At 37.2% G+C, this 19,357-nt stretch overlaps 1 protein-coding gene across 1 annotated transcript in view; it reads left to right on the top strand.

The window, feature by feature from the left end:
• LOC132554486 (synaptotagmin-11-like) overlaps nt 1–19,357 on the top strand; it is a 43,755-nt gene that overhangs the window by 22,884 nt on the left and 1,514 nt on the right. Inside the window, exons 2-3 of the mRNA XM_060218801.1 lie at nt 2,032–2,831; nt 15,301–15,433. Of these exons, the coding sequence (XP_060074784.1) occupies nt 2,032–2,831; nt 15,301–15,433 (933 nt within the window). The remainder of the gene's footprint in view (nt 1–2,031; nt 2,832–15,300; nt 15,434–19,357) is intronic.

Raw genomic sequence — 19,357 nt, 5'->3', positions numbered from 1 at the left:
TTCAGTGCGTGTTTTGAGATCGTGCTGGGACAGTAAACAAGTATATCTACATCTCGATGTTTAACCAAACATTATGTTGACAGCCCATTCTATACAATGCAAACCCAAGCAAAGCAAATACGTTCAGTATTCATTTTTCACAGTTTTCCATTTATCATCAGCTTGACAAACATTTTTTTATGTGAAGTATTTCTGGTTGACATGTTCTTTATAACCAAACTGGTACATTTTCGATGCCGTTCCCTATCGCGGACAGCTCCCTCAGTATGCAGATGTTATCTACAACGGACTACATTTTCGATGCCGTTCCCTATCGCGGACAGCTCCCTAAGTCAGTATGTAGATGTTATCTACAACGGACTACATTTTCGATGCCGTTCCCTATCGTGGACAGCTCCCTAAGTCAGTATGTAGATGTTTTCTACAACGGACTACATTTTCGATGCCGTTCCCTATCGTGGACAGCTCCCTCAGTATGTAGGTGTTATCTACAACGGACTACATTTTCGATGCCGTTCCCTATCGCGGACAGCTCCCTCAGTCAGTATGTAGATGTTATCTACAACGGACTACATTTTCGATGCCGTTCCCTATCGCGGACAGCTCCCTCAGTCAGTATGTAGATGTTATCTACAACGGACTACATTTTCGATGCCGTTCCCTATCGTGGACAGCTCCCTCAGTATGTAGGTGTTATCTACAACGGACTACATTTTCGATGCCGTTCCCTATCGCGGACAGCTCCCTCAGTCAGTATGTAGATGTTATCTACAACGGACTACATTTTCGATGCCGTTCCCTATCGCGGACAGCTCCCTCAGTCAGTATGTAGATGTTATCTACAACGGACTACATTTTCGATGCCGTTCCCTATCGCGGACAGCTCCCTCAGTCAGTATGTAGATGTTATCTACAACGGACTACATTTTCGATGCCGTTCCCTATCGTGGACAGCTCCCTCAGTTTGTAGGTGTTATCTACAACGGACTACATTTTCGATGCCGTTCCCTATCGCGGACAGCTCCCTCAGTCAGTATGTAGATGTTATCTACAACGGACTACATTTTCGATGCCGTTCCCTATCGCGGACAGCTCCCTCAGTCAGTATGTAGATGTTATCTACAACGGACTACATTTTCGATGCCGTTCCCTATCGTGGACAGCTCCCTAAGTCAGTATGTAAATAGCATGTTATCTACAACGGATTACATTTTCACTAAAAAAAATAGCGAAATTTTGAACCATGCGAAATAACTTTTAAAGAAATTTGTCAGCATTTTAACTTTTTCTGGCTGACATAATTTTTGTTAAGGTCGAACTAGAAAAAAATGGGTTAATATGTATATGTATGTCATTCAAGAAACCATTGATTTGTAGTAGCATCAAACGTCTGATACGATAAAAAATTAAAATTTCTATGAGCTGGAGTAAATGATATAAAAATAAGTGTTAGGTGAAGGAGAACATGTGTTAAAATTTCTACTTGTTGGTTATCTGGACATAGAGACTCATAACACAGGCGATGAGGAGATGTCGTTATGGCATTGTCTGTCAAGTGATTATTGCTGAAAAAAAATACATATTCTTTGTTACCCTTAACATCTCAATAGCATTAGCTGATAATAATATTGGAGACTGAACTTATTGGTGTGAAGAGAAGGAACCTGGAGAGGACGTGATCACTGATGTGATTAGCAGATATCGAAAGATAATTCTACATGATAATATTATACATGCATTATACACTACCAAGAATATTTCTCCTATCAGCCCAGACCTAGAAGAGTAATATACAGACATTTCTACTTGCAAAATTACTTCGAATGAAAATATTTCTTATCTTAAGTCAACGTCAGAGTAAGAAATAAATTTGAAATTATTGAGCACGTGTTAGTTCAGACGTAGATTTTTTAAGCCCTGTGATACAGTGATTTATAATGTATCGTTCTAAATAACGTCAATACATCCAGAGTATGTAATGATTATCAGTGATTTCATGTTAACTTTTATACTCTCTTTTTCTATTTTCAGTTTCACCGTTTGGAATAGTCGGGATAGTCGCTGGAACAATAGTGTTCATCGTTCTCGCCACCATCGTAACGTATAAATGTTATCGTCGCCGGAGAGTTCAGGAGGCCCAAAGCCGGCTGTCGTCTGCCATCAAAAAGGGGCTAAAGGAAAGCACTAACGTCAAGAAAAATGTCTCCGCACGTGGCACACCAATGAAGCACAAAGCCACCAGTCCTATAACTCCGCCATCACAGCATGACCTTGGATCCACAGAACGTATGCTGCCCCCGTCTCATTCGATGCAGTCCGAAAAAGAGACATCTGGTCACGTGAAATCTGAAGTGTACGTGGAAAATGAGAAAGAGGGAAAAACACCAGAAAAGGAAGTGTGTATGAGGGAAAAACAAATTGATGAAAATAAAATACAGAAATTGGGCAATCTCCATTTCTCTGTGGAATATGATTCGCTGAAGACCGCATTGCTTGTGACGATCCTGCGCGCTGTAGACCTACCCCAGAGGGACCCCAGTTTAGGAGGATGTGATCCTTATGTCAAGCTGCAGTTGCTGCCTGATAAAAGGCACAAATGTAAGACAAGGGTGCTGAGGAAAACCCTTAGTCCAACGTATGACGAGACCTTCACCTTCTATGGCATCAGTGAAAATCAGATACAAGGAATTACCCTGCATTTCGTCGTCCTTAGCTTTGACCGGTTCTCGCGAGACGAGATTATCGGCGAAGTTGTTTATCCCCTAAATGGAGTTGATCCTACCCAGAAGGAAATTCACCTGACCAAGGAGATTCATCCACGTCACCTCAAAGTAAGTGTTTCTCCTTGGCATTTTCTCGTTTTATCTGCATTTATGGTTAATACACATTGTTCTCCATACATTTTTTTGTTGATAATTTAATAACACAGTTACACATGCTTTGTATTTCAGTGGTTTATATTGTTTGAATATCAGAATCTGCTCCATTGAGTTATCGAACACAATATCACTTCCTTTTTACAGCGAACACTTCCAGTTGTAGTTCCAATGTTTTTCATGCTCCTGGTGAGGTGTTTTCTTCAATGAATATTAATGTTACTCATGTTACTACAGAAAACGACAGATATCGAGCTTATATACAACGAGGGAATATTTTTGTTTGAATATTCATATAGTCGAAGCGATAAAGACTTTGTAATCTCGGCACGCACGCAAAAGAACGATGTCCGACCAGATTGCTGGATGTGTGACAGTTTCAAACATTTATGTTAAATTGAAATTCAAATGTTAAAATTGTATTCTATTATGTCTAAATTGTTTAACGTTTATTTCTTAAGCTCCTGTCTTAAAATTGATAATGAGTCATTTTTACGGAGGTAACTACATCACTTTTGAATAATTCGCTTCTCAGATTTGGTTCATACAAAGACATGATTTTCGTCATACAATTCAATATTCTTTACTTTATATTCCATAACACGTGAAGCCATCTCAGATGTATAGCCAGGCACAGAACAAAACATTACGATGCAAAACTCAAAATCGATATTGATCTCAAATGAAGGTAACATGAATTATGTTCTACAGAAATAAAAAAAAGTATTTGTTCGCAGTATTTAGAAATAGGATCCCGATAAAAAGGCAGGAACAGTACTGATCAAGACACACCAACCTGGTTCATTTATAGTCTGATAACAACTTGTCGTACTAAATGGTCTGTCGCATTCTACTCTTCATCCAGCGGCAGTCGATGTCACGGGACATAAGAACAATGTAAAATGATGTTATCTGGGAAGTTCAGGATTTATTTACTCCCTGTTCCATTGCAATCTATTTAAACACATTAGATCCTGTGCTATGAACTCAAACGTACTGACACAGTGTACTCTAGTCTCGTCACCAGTTTGTACTGATCTGATCTCGTCACCAGTGTGTACTGATAGTGTATTCTGATCTCGTCACCTGTTTGTACTGATCTGATCTCGTCACCAGTGTGTACTGATAGTGTACTCTGATCTCGTCACCAGTGTGTACTGATAGTGTACTCTGATCTCGTCACCTGTTTGTACTGATCTGATCTCGTCACCAGTGTGTACTGATAGTGTACTCTGATCTCGTCACCAGTGTGTACTGATAGTGTACTCTGATCTCGTCACCAGTGTGTACTGATAGTGTACTCTGATCTCGTCACCAGTGTGTACTGATAGTGTACTCTGATCTCGTCACCAGTGTGTACTGATAGTGTACTCTGATCTCGTCACCAGTGTGTACTGATAGTGTACTCTGATCTCGTCACCAGTTTGTACTGATAGTGTACTCTGATCTCGTCACCTGTTTGTACTGATCTGATCTCGTCACCAGTGTGTACTGATAGTGTACTCTAGTCTCGTCACCAGTTTGTACTGATCTGATCTCGTCATCAGTGTGTACTGATAGTGTACTCTGATCTCGTCACCAGTGTGTACTGATAGTGTACTCTGATCTCATCACCTGTTTGTACTGATAGTGTACTCTGATCTCGTCACCAGTTTGTACTGATCTGATCTCGTCACCAGTGTGTGCTGATAGTGTACTCTGATCTCGTCACCATTTTGTACTGATCTGATCTCGTCACCAGTGTGTACTGATAGTGTACTCTGATCTCGTCACCATTTTGTACTGGTATGATCTCGTCACCAGTGTGTACTGATAGTGTACTCTTTTTCTGTACTTCTGAAGTCCATATGTTTACCCCAAAACAGTTGTTACCCATCCCCACTCTATACAACCGAGTGAAACACAAGGCATTAGCACATTTCCCCCTAGAAAAGTCCAAAACAGAACCCAGTGAAATTTTGAAGAGTTGATTCAGTAGAGGACGACTAGCAACAGAGTAGCATCGATTGAAATTCAGTGAAAAAATACGCCGAGAATTGCTAACAGCGGCACGTTCATGTCATTTGGGTACGAAACTAACGAGATTAGCAGATCAATTAAGGTATTGTTGCATGCTACGCCTTTTGAGCGTTTGAGCTGGTATTTATAAAACCGTAAATTCTTTAAATGCATCAAGAAACAGCGATAGTGTATTTGTGATTAAAGTTCAAGGTAATTGTGTGTTAGATCTAATTAGATCTAAAGTTTTATAGTTTTTCACCGAATCACGTGCAATTAAATTCACAACAAAATTAATTAAAACTGGATATATAGTTATTTTCTTCCTAGAAAAATAAGTGGGGTTTCTCACGAACTAACGCGGACATATACGCCACATAAACGCTTCAAGGTAACGTTGTAGGTAAATGTTTCGGTGACGTCACCTAGACGTTTGAATCATGCCTCCTTACATTATATATGGTTTGTGTTTCGTGCTGGAGTTCAACATCATGGTCGTATTTTCATGGAAATTGGAGTTGAAACTACGAAGGAAGGAGGTGGTTTACGTTGGGAAGTTACAAATCTATAAGGTCCTTGTCTGTCAGATGTGGTACAGTCACCATGTAATGAATCTAAACCTGATTCCTAAATGCACGAAGTCACGTTTTACCACTATTGAGTATGGTGCATTCCACTCAATCAATGAACACAACCTCTTTGGCTAATTGAAACTAATTCTGCATTATTCCATGTTATTCCATGAATGTGATTTCTCAGTAAGACAAACGAGAACTATATTGTGCTGTGCAGTTGAATGTTCGTTTCCAGACAGAGTAAAACTAACGAATTTTCTTACAATGTAGTATACATTTGTTAATCTTAATCCGAGGATTGTTATCTTGTAAAACTTATGTAAAGACTAAACGGTATATATGTTTCACCCTTCCGGTACTTTGTAGTACATCATATAACTCTAGGTACCCAAGCAGTTTCATTATTATTAAGATATGTCATAATGTAAATATTAAATTTATCTGACAAGTGCTCGAACGGAAACATTACTGGAACACTTATATTAATTTCCACAAAGCGACCGACTTGTCCACTCCTGATGCGTGATAATTATGGGATGTAGTGTTCAGTGTTCTGTCTCTAATAAAAGCTCTCTCACTACCATGGCAATCTGAATCCAGCAGACGACTGCGCAACCGATTCTGCTGCGCTCGACAACTGTCAAGAAAACGCCGGTTCCTAACAAATGTTTACATACCTCCTTTTTTGGTTACTCTGAAATAATTATAGTAAAATTTCTAAAAGAAAAGTCTTCTGTTAAATGAGGATACTGTGTATGGTGTATTTTACAAAATACACTAAAACAAAAATATTGGTCCAAATTTCCCCCATAGAACCGCATGCTGATGCGTGGTTTCGAGCACCGATTATGCAAAAATGACTTCATTTATCTCGTGTATTTCTACCACAATACTAACCTTGAAATTAGTCTTTTTTAGTTTTTGATGTAGAGAAGGTTTGAAGTTTGAATATCATTATATAGAACAACAAAAAACAACATTGTAAATATTTGATATTTTTATGGTGTTCGATCATTGATTCTGACTTCTGTCGAAATCGGCCATTACACTGAAGTTGTTCGACCATCAGCCAAGAACTTAGCAACAACTGCGTGTGATCTTCAGTAATACTGAAGTTGTTCATGGAATGTCTCTCCTAAGTTTACACAACAATAACTGAAATCAATGACAAGTATCCAAGATGAAAACGGTAAATAAGTCTAGTGATACCTGACAGTCGGTAAATGATGTAATGTAACATACACGTTAATACAATGTACATCCATAAACGTTAGTTATTACTGAAGTAGACATCGCTGTGTATGTTAAACTTCAGACACCAATGCCTAAGTATCTAAATAATAACGATACCATTTTAGAACTGAATGACAGATCTACTTCAGTCGTAAAAAAAATATTGTATAAATGACTGGATAAGAAACGATGGTTTTGGAGTACCCACAGATTAACTTATTTAGATATCACTGTGTTCTATGTTGACAATGATTCCCAATATGAAATACACATTGCGCCTTGACGGCTATAAAACGAGTTAATTAGTTCAGCACTATAGACCTTGGAGGCAGCTAAATAATGTAATAGGTTGCTGTACTCCCGTGGACTGTTTCACATCTTTACTCTGTTCAAATCCGTCGTTTCATATTCGATAGCAACAAGTGTAAATTCCCCGAAGGATCCCTGTCCTATTCATGATTAATTGGATACGATGTTGAAAAAGTCGTCCTTCCTTTGGTTGCTTAAAAGCTGAAGACGCAGTAGTAGAAATTCCAGAAAGCACCTCTGATGGGAAGCCTTACAGAAATCAGTGCCCGGATGTAATTGGATTTCGCTGACGTGATATATGGTCTGCCAAAGGGCTTCTATAGGTTTATCCACACAGGATATCAAGACTAACGATGTCTTTTTACAGTAAGGTGGATGAAAAAGATTTGCATGTTTTCACGTGTTAAGACCACATATGAAGTTTGAATTCAACATCTCGCAACATTAAACATCACATCAAATTTAGACTTTGATACGGAGACAAAAAATGCCTTGTTTAATCACATCATGTACCAGAATTTGTGGAATTAATGAAGGATAAAAATCCACCAATATACCTATCAGAACTGAGATGTACACACCAGGCACGTCATATAGTTACAGTTAACCAGCGGTTGGGGGGAATTAAAAACTTTGCCACAAAAAGACAAAGAAAGTTGAAAGCAAAATTGAAATTCAAAAATATGTTGTTTTGATCTGTCTCAACCAATCTTCCAAATTGTGTTTAATCAGTCTTCGAAAATTTCACCAACCACTCGTTATATCCATTCGTTCTTTGAACAAGCGAGGCGTGATTTTCTTACAAATGCGATGGCCAGAGGAACATGGAATCTGTTTACTTACCCAGGCACTGATGTCAGACTATTAAATATCCAAATAAAATCATATACCCGCCATCCTGTCACATGTTTTATCGGAATCAATCACAGTCACGTCATTTACGAGCAGAACCACCAGAAAAGCTTTTAGAACACTTCCTACTGAATGTTTACTAGTATCTAGATTAGAAAGTCATCTTGTGTCGTCATGACATCAGCGATAAAATCTAACCCGATGCTATTTATAGTTTAATTAGCCCACTTCGGTTCATTCACTTGATACATAGTGTTTCTATGCAATGTTTTTTTTTTCAAGTTTTCACTTAATTGACATTGTTAATATTTTAAGTTAATATTAGCTCATTATACTTAGATATAAAAGTGTGTCTCTTATAGCCGTTAATTTGAATATACCTTATTAAAGAAGCAACCCAATACACATCATAAAAGGTGATGATCATTCATGTTCAATTGTAGGTAAACTCAAATCAAAGGAACACCATAATATTTGTCAAAACCACATCGTTTTTACAGCAAAAATACAACTTATACAAGATGTCAGACGTACGGTATTAAATAGCAATACAATTAAGCATGAATATTAAGTCATATTTTCCCGAGAACTTTAGCTAGACTTTATATACCGCTACATAGTTCTATATAGTAATTAATCTGATTCCCATTTAGAGAAAATAGCAGTATTTTATTGGCCTGGATTTATGTGACTGATGAAGCAGAAATTGCACACGCATCCAGATTTTCCAAGGGTCTCGATGGCAACGTGTTCTTTGTTCAAAATTTGACTGTCAATATGGTTCAGAATTACCATTTTGGAGACATATTCATAAAAGAATATATCATCTTAAATATTACCGCTGCTGTCGTGCATTCAAAAACAAAGTCGTGAAGTCAAATCGATAAATTGGGGATACAATATTAACAAAAGATTATAATGCTATGAGAACTATGTAGTACTAGAAGCTTGTTTCCCTTACATGTACGTCTGATAATCGAACAGATGTCACGTTCTCAGTAATACCGAAAGAACAAAGCATATCAGAATCGAAATAGAATATTTCTTACAACGAAGATGAGAAAGACCACAAAACTTTCATCAACCTGCGTTTCAAGAAACCTTGTGTTATTAGATGTTTTTATTAATTATCTACATCTTTTAAGGAAACAATTTAGGCGGAGAAGCGGGAATGATACTGTCTGAAAATGAAAACTCACAAGGAAAATGAATGCTTTGTTTCTTGTCATTTAGGTTAGTAGTGAGTTTTTTCTCCATTAATATTAAAGTGTCGTCGATTTTAAGTTCTAGGTGAGATATCCTAGGGATACGGTCGATAAATTCTTCGTTATCTTAAGACAATAGCTCGTTCAGGTATCTGACAGTGTTTAAAAGTAGTAGTATTTTTAGGCATACTTAAATGAGATTAAAACAACAGCAAGGCGGCTGACGTGCGATCACCTGATGTTATCAACCAAATGTTTGTTACAATATCACTCTATAACCGACGTGTAATACAGTTAAGCACTTCACCCGACAACAATGAAAATACCATCTTGTCGACAGGATCTTAATTCAAATCCAAACTGGATAAAACATAAGCAAAATATAAACCTTTAAAAGATTGGGAGAACAGTGTATCCCTAACGATGTACTTGTGTAGGAGAATGCTTGAAAATTTGGCCGACAAGTGTTGAATTTCACCAATCTGGTGATTTTGTACCCTCATTCGGGGTAATGAGGAACACAAGAACTAAACCAGGTTTTACAGAAGGATATGCGTCTTATCCTTTATCGACGACACCCATCCAAGTAATTCTCTTTAAGTCCAATCAAGAGATGTCACGTTCCCAAACGAGAACAAGGTCAACAACAACTGCACCACCACGAATAATGAACAGCATCAAATACATCCAGCTAGATATCGCGTATGAAAATGGAATATTCTCAATGTAGTCATTATGACGACCTTTAAACTGCACACAATCTAACTCATCCTGCATCTCTAGAAATCCTGCACTGTGAGTTGATTTTGCACGAAAATCGAGATATTACGATCAAGTTCTCGTATATAAATCAACTGCGCCATGTAAATACCAAAGGTTAGGAATGTAGGGATGTGGATATCAAGAAATGGAAAATTTATAATAGGAGAATTGAAATCATAACGCGTATTCCACAGCTTGATATAGAAATCCGTTTCTGTTGGTTCTGTTTTAGGAAAAAGTCGAAATATTACAAAATACCCGTTTTAAGATACAGTATTACCCTATATCCGACGTGTAATATAGTATTATCATCTACCCGTCGTGTAATACAATGTAACTTTATACCCATCGTGTAGTAAAGTGTTTCCTTATATCCGACGTGTGATTTTCAAGTGATCAGTCACTATAACACAAATGAACGATACGACCTTGTGCTAGACAAACAATGTGTCACAATAGACGGATTAAATACAATCGTAAGAATGGTGAAATCTAATATTGATACTGCTTGCCATACACTGCTAACACCATGTTCGATTTTAGTGTTAGACTATAATACAATCAATCAATGGCCAACGTTTGTAAATAAAGGTAGGCCCTGACGTGGTGCTGGGAGTGTTACTAGAAACCTAATCCATAGAACGATGATGCCTTACATGTCCATATCAAAATGGCTTACTTTCGAGTGATGTTACCCGACATGTCCTCATACCAAGTGATGTTACCCTACATGGTCTACATACACAGTAAAGTTAACTTTCACGTTCTATTTACACAGTGACACTTGCCTAAATATCCTGTGTACCAAGTAATGTTACCCTACACGTCCTATAAAACAGCGATATGTTACCCTAAACGTCCTATAAAACAGTGATATGTTACCCTACTCTTCCTGTAAAACAGTGATATGTTACCCTTCACGTCCTATAAAACAGAGATCCGTTACTCTACACGTCCTATAAACAGTGATATGTCACCCTACACGTCCTATAAACAGTGATATGTTACACTACACGTCCTATCAAACAGTGATATGTTACCCTTCATGTCCTATAAAACAGTGATGTGTTACCCTTCATGTCCTATAAACAGTGATATGTTACCCTACATGTCCTATAAAACAGTGATATGTTACCCTTCATGTCCTATAAACAGTGATATGTTACTCTACATGTCCTATAAACAGTGGTATGTTACCCTACACGTCCTATAAACAGTGATATGTTACCCTACATGTCCTATAAAACAGTGATATGTTACTCTACATGTCCTATAAAACAGTGATACGTTACTCTACATGTCCTATAAAACAGTGATATGTTACCCTACATGTCCTATAAAACAGTGATATGTTACTCTACATGTCCTATAAAACAGTGATATGTTACCCTGCACGTCCTATAAAACAGTGATACGTTACTCTACATGTCCTATAAAACAGTGATATGTTACTCTACATGTCCTATAAACAGTGATATGTACATGTCCTATAAACAGTGATATGTTACCCTACATGTCCTATAAAACAGTGATATGTTACTCTACATGTCCTATAAACAGTGATATGTACATGTCCTATAAACAGTGATATGTTACCCTACATGTCCTATAAAACAGTGATATGTTACCCTACATGTCCTATAAAACAGTGATATGTTACCCTGCACGTCCTATAAAACAGTGATATGTTACCCTGCACGTCCTATAAAACAGTGATATGTTACTCTTCATGCCCTATAAACAGTGATATGTTACCCTACATGTCCTATAAACAGTGATATGTTACCCTACATGTCCTATAAAACAGTGATATGATACCCTGCATGTCCTATAAAACAGTGATATGTTACCCTGCATGTCCTATAAAACAGTGATATGTTACCCTGCATGTCCTATAAACAGTGATATGTTACACTACACGTCCTATAAAACAGTGATATGTTACCCTGCATGTCCTATAAACAGTGATATGTTACCCCGCATGTCCTATAAAACAGTGATATGTTACCCTACATGTCCTATAAAGCAGTGATATATTACCCTGCATGTCCTATAAAACAGTGATATGTTACCCTGCATGTCCTATAAAACAGTGATAGTCATGCATTTCCTATAAACAGTGATATGTTACCCTACATGTCCTATAAAACAGTGATATGTTACCCTTCGAAGTATCATAAAAACATTTACCACACCCATAACAAAATACGGTGATGAAAACGGTATTTTTTGCCTGTGTCACTTCTGTTTCTGGCATTTTTGTCCGCCATTGTGTGTTCGTGTTTACAAACTGAACTGCCTCGTTTTCGTATCTATTGCGTAACATTATCATCGTTAGATTTGAGAGGAGATATCCAACCAACGAAGTTGTCAAGCAGGACATTTATAAATTGACTGTGAATATCGAGGCAGCATAAAAACGTAAATGGACATGTATAAAACACAATCAATAACAGAATTGATGTTTACAGGGATGTTTATTTAACGATTCACGTATACAAACTGCACGTAAATAATGCAGCAGACTGGAGGCAAACTAAATCCATTAGAATCCTAACATGTAATGCAGACTATTTTCACACATTTCTTAACGAACTCTTTCCTTTTTATGAATTATTCCGCTTGACTTAGCCAATCAGAAGCGACGTTTTATACAACAAAGATATCATTTCATGCTATGGGTGACAGCACATTTACCAACAGAGAAGCCATAGGATTATAGATTTTGTTTGAGAGTATGAAGTGTTAAAACGGCCGTGAGAAGGTGTCAATGCGATTAGTTGGACAATTAATTAGCTGCCGACAAACATGAGACCGATAATGGACGACAGGAATATCAAATACCCGGACTGGAAAGCAGGTCCTCTTTACTGCGTCATAGGGCCATTGTGTCAGGTTCCCAACAGACATCGATTAAATTCTACTGTTTCCTGTTATAGCTGGTGACACAAAGCATGTCATCGTAAAATCCTTCTCAAATTATCACTGATGAAGTGGATACCTCCACAATCGATCGGAGGCTTGGAGTAGTCCTGTATCCAGTACATGGAGGAAGTTGCATCACTCTATCCATGTAAACATGGCTTTTAACACACATTAGGCGAAGCCATAGAACCACAATCCTGTTCAGCTATAAAATGATATCAATTTCAACATTCGTTCGGTTCAGCATCCACTTTTCTAAACACCGTGTTCACTTCAGATAACAAGAAATGTTGAAACCTAGTTGATATTCTACAAACTCTCCTTACCTTCAATCTAGCTTGACCTTTAACACGACCAACAGTGATTGCTTATCATCAATATGTATGACAATTCAGCTATGTGGATAGTGTGATTTTCCTATTGATCTTTCTATTTCTTTATAGTTGCATGCTTCTCCCTAACTTAATAGTTTCACGTCCCCACTAAATTGATATGCACGGGCTTACTAAAGCTGCTGATAAAGACGAGAGTCCTTTGATGTTCCAGAATATAAACCATTCAGAGAATAAAATCAATAGACGGACATGATTCTGTATTATTTTAATGCATTGTATTACATAAAAGTAATTAATTATGTACAAGTTATATATTATAGACAAATGATATATTATAGAAAAGTTGATACGGTTCCATTAATTTATATTGTATCAGTACAAAGATAATAATCTTATTTTTTGTTTGAAATGACTACAAGATTTCTCTATTATGTTTTGAGAGTTATTATGTACCACCATATAGAACGTGCAATAAATCCACCAATAAGAAACAGCTATAACAACGGACATCACGACCACCCAGCGAGAAAACTCATCCGATATCGCCCGATGTTGACGTCATATCCTGTCAGCATCTCCTATCTTGGAGATCCAAACACACGCTAACCATGGCTAGTTTTGGTGATACCATGAAAGACAAGAAATCAATGGTTGTGTTGCAGTTTGAGATAGCTTTTATTTGTCTGGCTTCTTTGTCTGACTATCAGCTTCCATATTTACAGTGGGTAGGAACAACGTTAATGTTCCTCATTCATCAGGATGACAGTCGATAGAACCTATGTTTACGCAATTACCATAATCTGGCCGATGGACAATACAGTAAACGACTGTTTTATTCATAACTTCTACATTACGTACACGTTAAAATGAAGGCAGACATTTTTCATCACGATCTATGATGTGTGCCCAGAGGTTTAGAATAGATTCTAATGTGTGAATAAGACTTTTAATATTTCATTCCATTCTCCCGGCAGTTTAGCATCAAGTTCCAAACACGGGAGGATGTCAATCGTTCGTGGAGTCCATACAATGTACAGCCGATGAATGCACACATACTAATGTTATGGGGTTATTTTTCGCTCTACTTGTAACGTCCTGGGTATCTTAACGAAAAATGTCGTCACGACAAGCTTATTTCTGTCTCCGTTAATACATACCTCTTATATTTATTATCCTTGTGATTTGTCGTTAAGGTTTAAATGTTGTCCTTGTATGTTGACGCTAGTGATTGAATTATTCTTTTTATTGGAGGTGTATTGACAATATGGCCTGGCTTTAGGTATTGTCGCTCTACTATATACTGTCATGTTTGTTGACAATATGGCCTGGCTTTAGGTATTGTCGCTATACTATATACTGTCATGTTTGTTGACAATATGGCCTGGCTTTAGGTATTGTCGCTATACTATATACTGTCATGTTTGTTGACAATATGGCCTGGCTTTAGGTATTGTCGCTATACTATATACTGTCATGTTTGTCGACAGTATGGCCTGGCTTTAGTTATTGTCGCTATACTATAAACAGTCATGTTTATTGACAATATGGCCTGGCTTTAGGTATTGTCGCTCTACTATATACTGTCATGTTTGTTGACAATATGGCCTGGCTTTAGGTATTGTCGCTATACTATATACTGTCATGTTTGTTGACAATATGGCATAGCTTTAGGTATTGACGCTACACTATATACTGTCATGTTTGTTGACAATATGGCCTGGCTTTAGGTATTGACGCTATACTATATACTGTCATGTTTATTGATAATATGGTTTGGCTATAGGTATTGACGCTATACTATATAATGTCATGTTTATTGACAATATGGCCTAGCTTTAGGTATTGGTATTATATACTGTCATGTTTGTTGACAATATGCTATACTATACTATATACTGTCATTTTTGTTGATAATATGGTTTGGCTTTAGGTATTGACGCTATACTATATAATGTCATGTTTATTGACAATATGGCCTAGCTTTAGGTATTGACGCTATACTATATACTGTTATTTTTGTGTACAATATGGCCTTTAGGTATTGACGTCATGGTATCTTAAGAATCATGGAGATACATTTTAAATCCTTTTAGTGATATCAATGTTATAGACAAACTTTTATTTCATTTTCACATACAATACCGCTGACAAACATATTAACACATACAGCATCCACCAAGTATTGCCACATTTGTTCTTTACTTCTCTTAAGTCCCTTTTTTTTCTCCAGTTTCAGATGCAGGGCCGAGGGGAACTTCTGGTTTCCCTGTGTTATCAGCCCGCTGCCAACCGTCTCACCGTGGTTGTGCTGAAAGCCAGAAACCTCCCAAAGATGGATATCACGGGGCTGTCAGGTGAGAACTGTAGGTCACATTTCACAATCTCTTTTTTGTTTTCTATTCTTTTCGTCTTTTCAAAGAATGATTCCACTATCATCTACAAGCAAGAAAAAATAGATTCGGACACTGTGGATTTATATCATTTTCTATAAGAACAATATCTACATCAGTAAATTTTAACCGCGGTAAAATCGATCAAGACCGCTCGATTAACAGTGAAAGTCTGAAGGGAAATGGTCTTGTAAGTTTGTGAATACCGTCTGGTGTACACGCATGCGCGGTGCTGCACCGCCATCAGTCACTTGATGGGATCGATACTACGGAAGATTCTGATATAACATGATCAACACTGACCGTAGTGTGTATGTGATACATTCAATACGTATAACATTTTGAAACGCGCCGTATGTATGAAGGCGTTGCTTTCTTCGTCAGAGAGTGTGCTATATGGGTGTGGGTTCAACACTTAGATCTATGTATCAGCTGTATGATCAATAGACAGCCATTAAAAGGAACACATTTTAAACTTAATTTATTAAGTACTAGATTACCACAACATCTCCTCATCAAACAATTTTTATCGCCACTAAATCCTTATTAGGAATTTATCGTATCATAATCTGTTTCATATTACAATTAATTGTAGACTGCTTCCTGCATGAGATTGGAATATCTCACCAGTTTTATACAAATATCTCCCTTATCTACTGAAAATATTCCAGCATTATATATAATACGTGTTAAGATATTGATCGTATCAACAAATTTATCTTTACTGAATTAGATACAATACATTCCACTGAGTGCATTCCATATTAATGTGACTATAAAATTGAAATAAGACATAATATTACATGATATCAATGATTCACGACCATTAAAACAGGTACCATATAAGGTAATAGGTAAGAACTATCGATTATATGATATAAGTCTAGATCATACTAAGTAAATATTGTATCGCGTGGTCACTGTTACCAGCCAAAAGCTGATAGAATTACGTGACGGATAAATCACCGGATCCTGAAACCTTTTGATAGTTTGTTTTCTGGATAGTATTCTTGATAACATGTCTTGACTGCTAATGTATTTAAAAAAAAACAAAAACAAAAAAAACTACACAGCGATGACGTAGCTGCTTTTGTTCCCTATTTACATACCTGTTCCATATATATCTATTACAGACACGATAAGAACCATAGGACGACTTTTTTGTTTACACATCAAACACTATACCTCTCATTAGAAACCTCATTATTCTATAATAAAATCCCTTTTCATTCTTTGATTGTTTAATTACCATTCCGGAACTTAACATCTTATCCATGTCAATAATTAGGATGAACAAACTACAATCTACCTCTTCGGTTCATTGATTGACACAAATTAGATATCGGGGGCTGTCAGAGGAGTGTCATACTGTCATTGATGGAGGCAAACGGAGTATAACCAGAGAATCCCCTGGAGTATTCTTTAGATAAAACTAAATAACGCGTGGAGGAAAGAGTTCAGTAACCGGGACGTCACACGTGCAGACTTTACAGTTTCAGCCATTGAAGTACGAGGAGAAAAGTACTTGTTCATGGAACCATGAGGTCGGAACCCGTAATGTCAGTGTTGAAACAAAATCCTTGGAATGTGTCAAACATAGAGTCAAAGAAAAAATGTTTGGAACTCCGAATCTCCCTGTGTCAGTCAAATAGATACGTATAGTAAAGATTCGGAAATGACGAGACAGCAGAGAGACCTATGTTATAACGATCGCGAGCTCGGAATCATCGTGTGAAATACAGAGATGCATATAGCAATGCGCGCGGAATTCACCGTGGCAGTGCGTGTGCCTACAAGCATGCCACACAGTTATATTACCCACGAGACATCCCGGGGGATACGGACAATCTAATTCCTAGAACACACAAAGAGAACTATAAATATTTGGTCCCCATTCGGATTGTATTTACTGTCGTCCGTCGCGACTATATGACGTATTACCAATCTGATTGTCTCTGTTAGTCAGATAACAAGCATAGTTAGGATACTTAAATTCATGTTTAACTTCAAACATGTTAAAATGTGTGTCATGAATTTGCATGTAGTAAATATCGTACTGTGCATGGAAACGACGGCTGTGTGACATAAATTTATATGTCAAATTGCCATCGTTTTATTTTAATTAAAACCCAGTACACATGAAACAGATATCGATTAAAATATACAAAGAAAATAAAACTTAGTGTTCTGGAACTGAGAACGTCTTCTACTTAATGAACGACACTCAACAAATAATTCCTGGTCAATATTAATAAGTAATGTCACCTAGGTATATTAACAAGTCACTAGGTTACCGAACATTTCTTTGGCATATCCTGGTGATGAACAGAGTCTTAATTTACCTACGTAGGTGTACTTGTCAGGCAATTTACTAGGAACTCAGTGATATTGTGAACAAGCCATTGAATATCAAATCAACTGTGGCATGAAGACATTAAAGGTTTAAGAAACAGGGATGCCATTTTCTACAGATAGAATGAACACAATATGGTAGAAAAACTGTTGGTTTCGTTGTAAGCGAGAATCGAGGTAAACGGCTTATGGAAAGTGTCACCTGTTTCCATGATTTCCAATTCTGGTGGGTATTTATACTTCAATATTTACGACGAACATGGTCTTGTTATTTTTAGGTAGGGCAGTTTCAAGATATGTAAACATGACATTAAAGCAATTGACAAGACCATTGTTTCCTGTTCTGATAAGCTCCTCAATAATTTCATACCTGTGTGGTTGGCAATCCGTGCCCCTCATCTGGCTGCCTTGTTTTTGTCTTCTCACGAAACTGGTTTTATCGAAGATCTTATCAAAACTAGTCACCAAAGTCTTAGACCTAACGAAGTGCTTTCTTTTCACTTTCAGACATAGTGCCGAGTCTTGTATTTAGATAACAAGAACATCTTTAATCATAGCCATATTGTATATCCACCAGAATTCAAACAATTCTAGACACTACATATTCTACATCATTCGCTTACCCCGAGCGTTTCCTACAACAAAATCAACAACTCTCCGCCAAGCTATATGATAAACGTGAGGATTTCAATTTCCCTTTTGTGAATTTCCTTTTCTGGAGAGCAACTTTCCTGCATCCCAAACCTCTAATGTTTACATGTCGCAGCTGATTCGCTACTCAAAAGATTGTTCTCAATATCATGATTTTCATGCAAGATGTCGGTAATTGACAAATTCATTACTCAGGATTTAGGAAGTGCTTGTGACAATGATGGGGGAAGTTTCGTGGTCGTCATAGTGATTTGATTGGGAAATATTGTGTTCCCTTATGCGATACGGAGCTGTACGTGTTTGACGCTCGTTAAAACACCTGTTGTTATTGCTTACTGTGTTCTCATTTGGGAACGTGACATTACTATTTTTGGAACTCATGTTGGTAATGTCAGTAGAATGGCATTTCTGATAACACAACCAGTAGAAGATAAGACTGTAAATACACTACATGCGTCAGCGCTAATACGCATTATACTGGTCGTTTGTCTAATAAAGGTGACCTTGTAGTAGTCGAAACGTCACAATCAAATCTTCTACTGGTTGTGTTATAAGCGCTTGTATTCTATTGACATTACTTGCCTGGATTGACCGAAAATTATATTGCGGTTGGCGTTGATGAAACAGAAGACGTTTACTCTTCCGAAACACTTTTCCTTTTTATGCTTTTTCGAGTGCCTTCGTTTGAATTTCTTTTGCTCATATTTTGCCCTAGTTACGTTAAATTTGAGTTTTGAATATAATTTTGTTGTCATGCCTTTGTTGTATTCTAAAGTTTTTATGATAAACATTGATCAAGACACTGGGTTAATAGAATATTTCACTATAGTGCAAAAGGACTTATACAAGTGCATCAGTCATATCATCAAACCAGTGATATCGTGACCTGCAATC

The sequence above is a fragment of the Ylistrum balloti genome, unplaced genomic scaffold, assembly GCF_031769215.1.
Source record: "Ylistrum balloti isolate Yb309-2 unplaced genomic scaffold, AGI_CSIRO_Ybal_v1 Utg369640, whole genome shotgun sequence".
NCBI classification, from domain to species: domain Eukaryota; kingdom Metazoa; phylum Mollusca; class Bivalvia; order Pectinida; family Pectinidae; genus Ylistrum; species Ylistrum balloti.
Note: the sequence above shows the minus strand (reverse complement) of the source record. Positions and strands in the feature narration are given on the sequence as shown.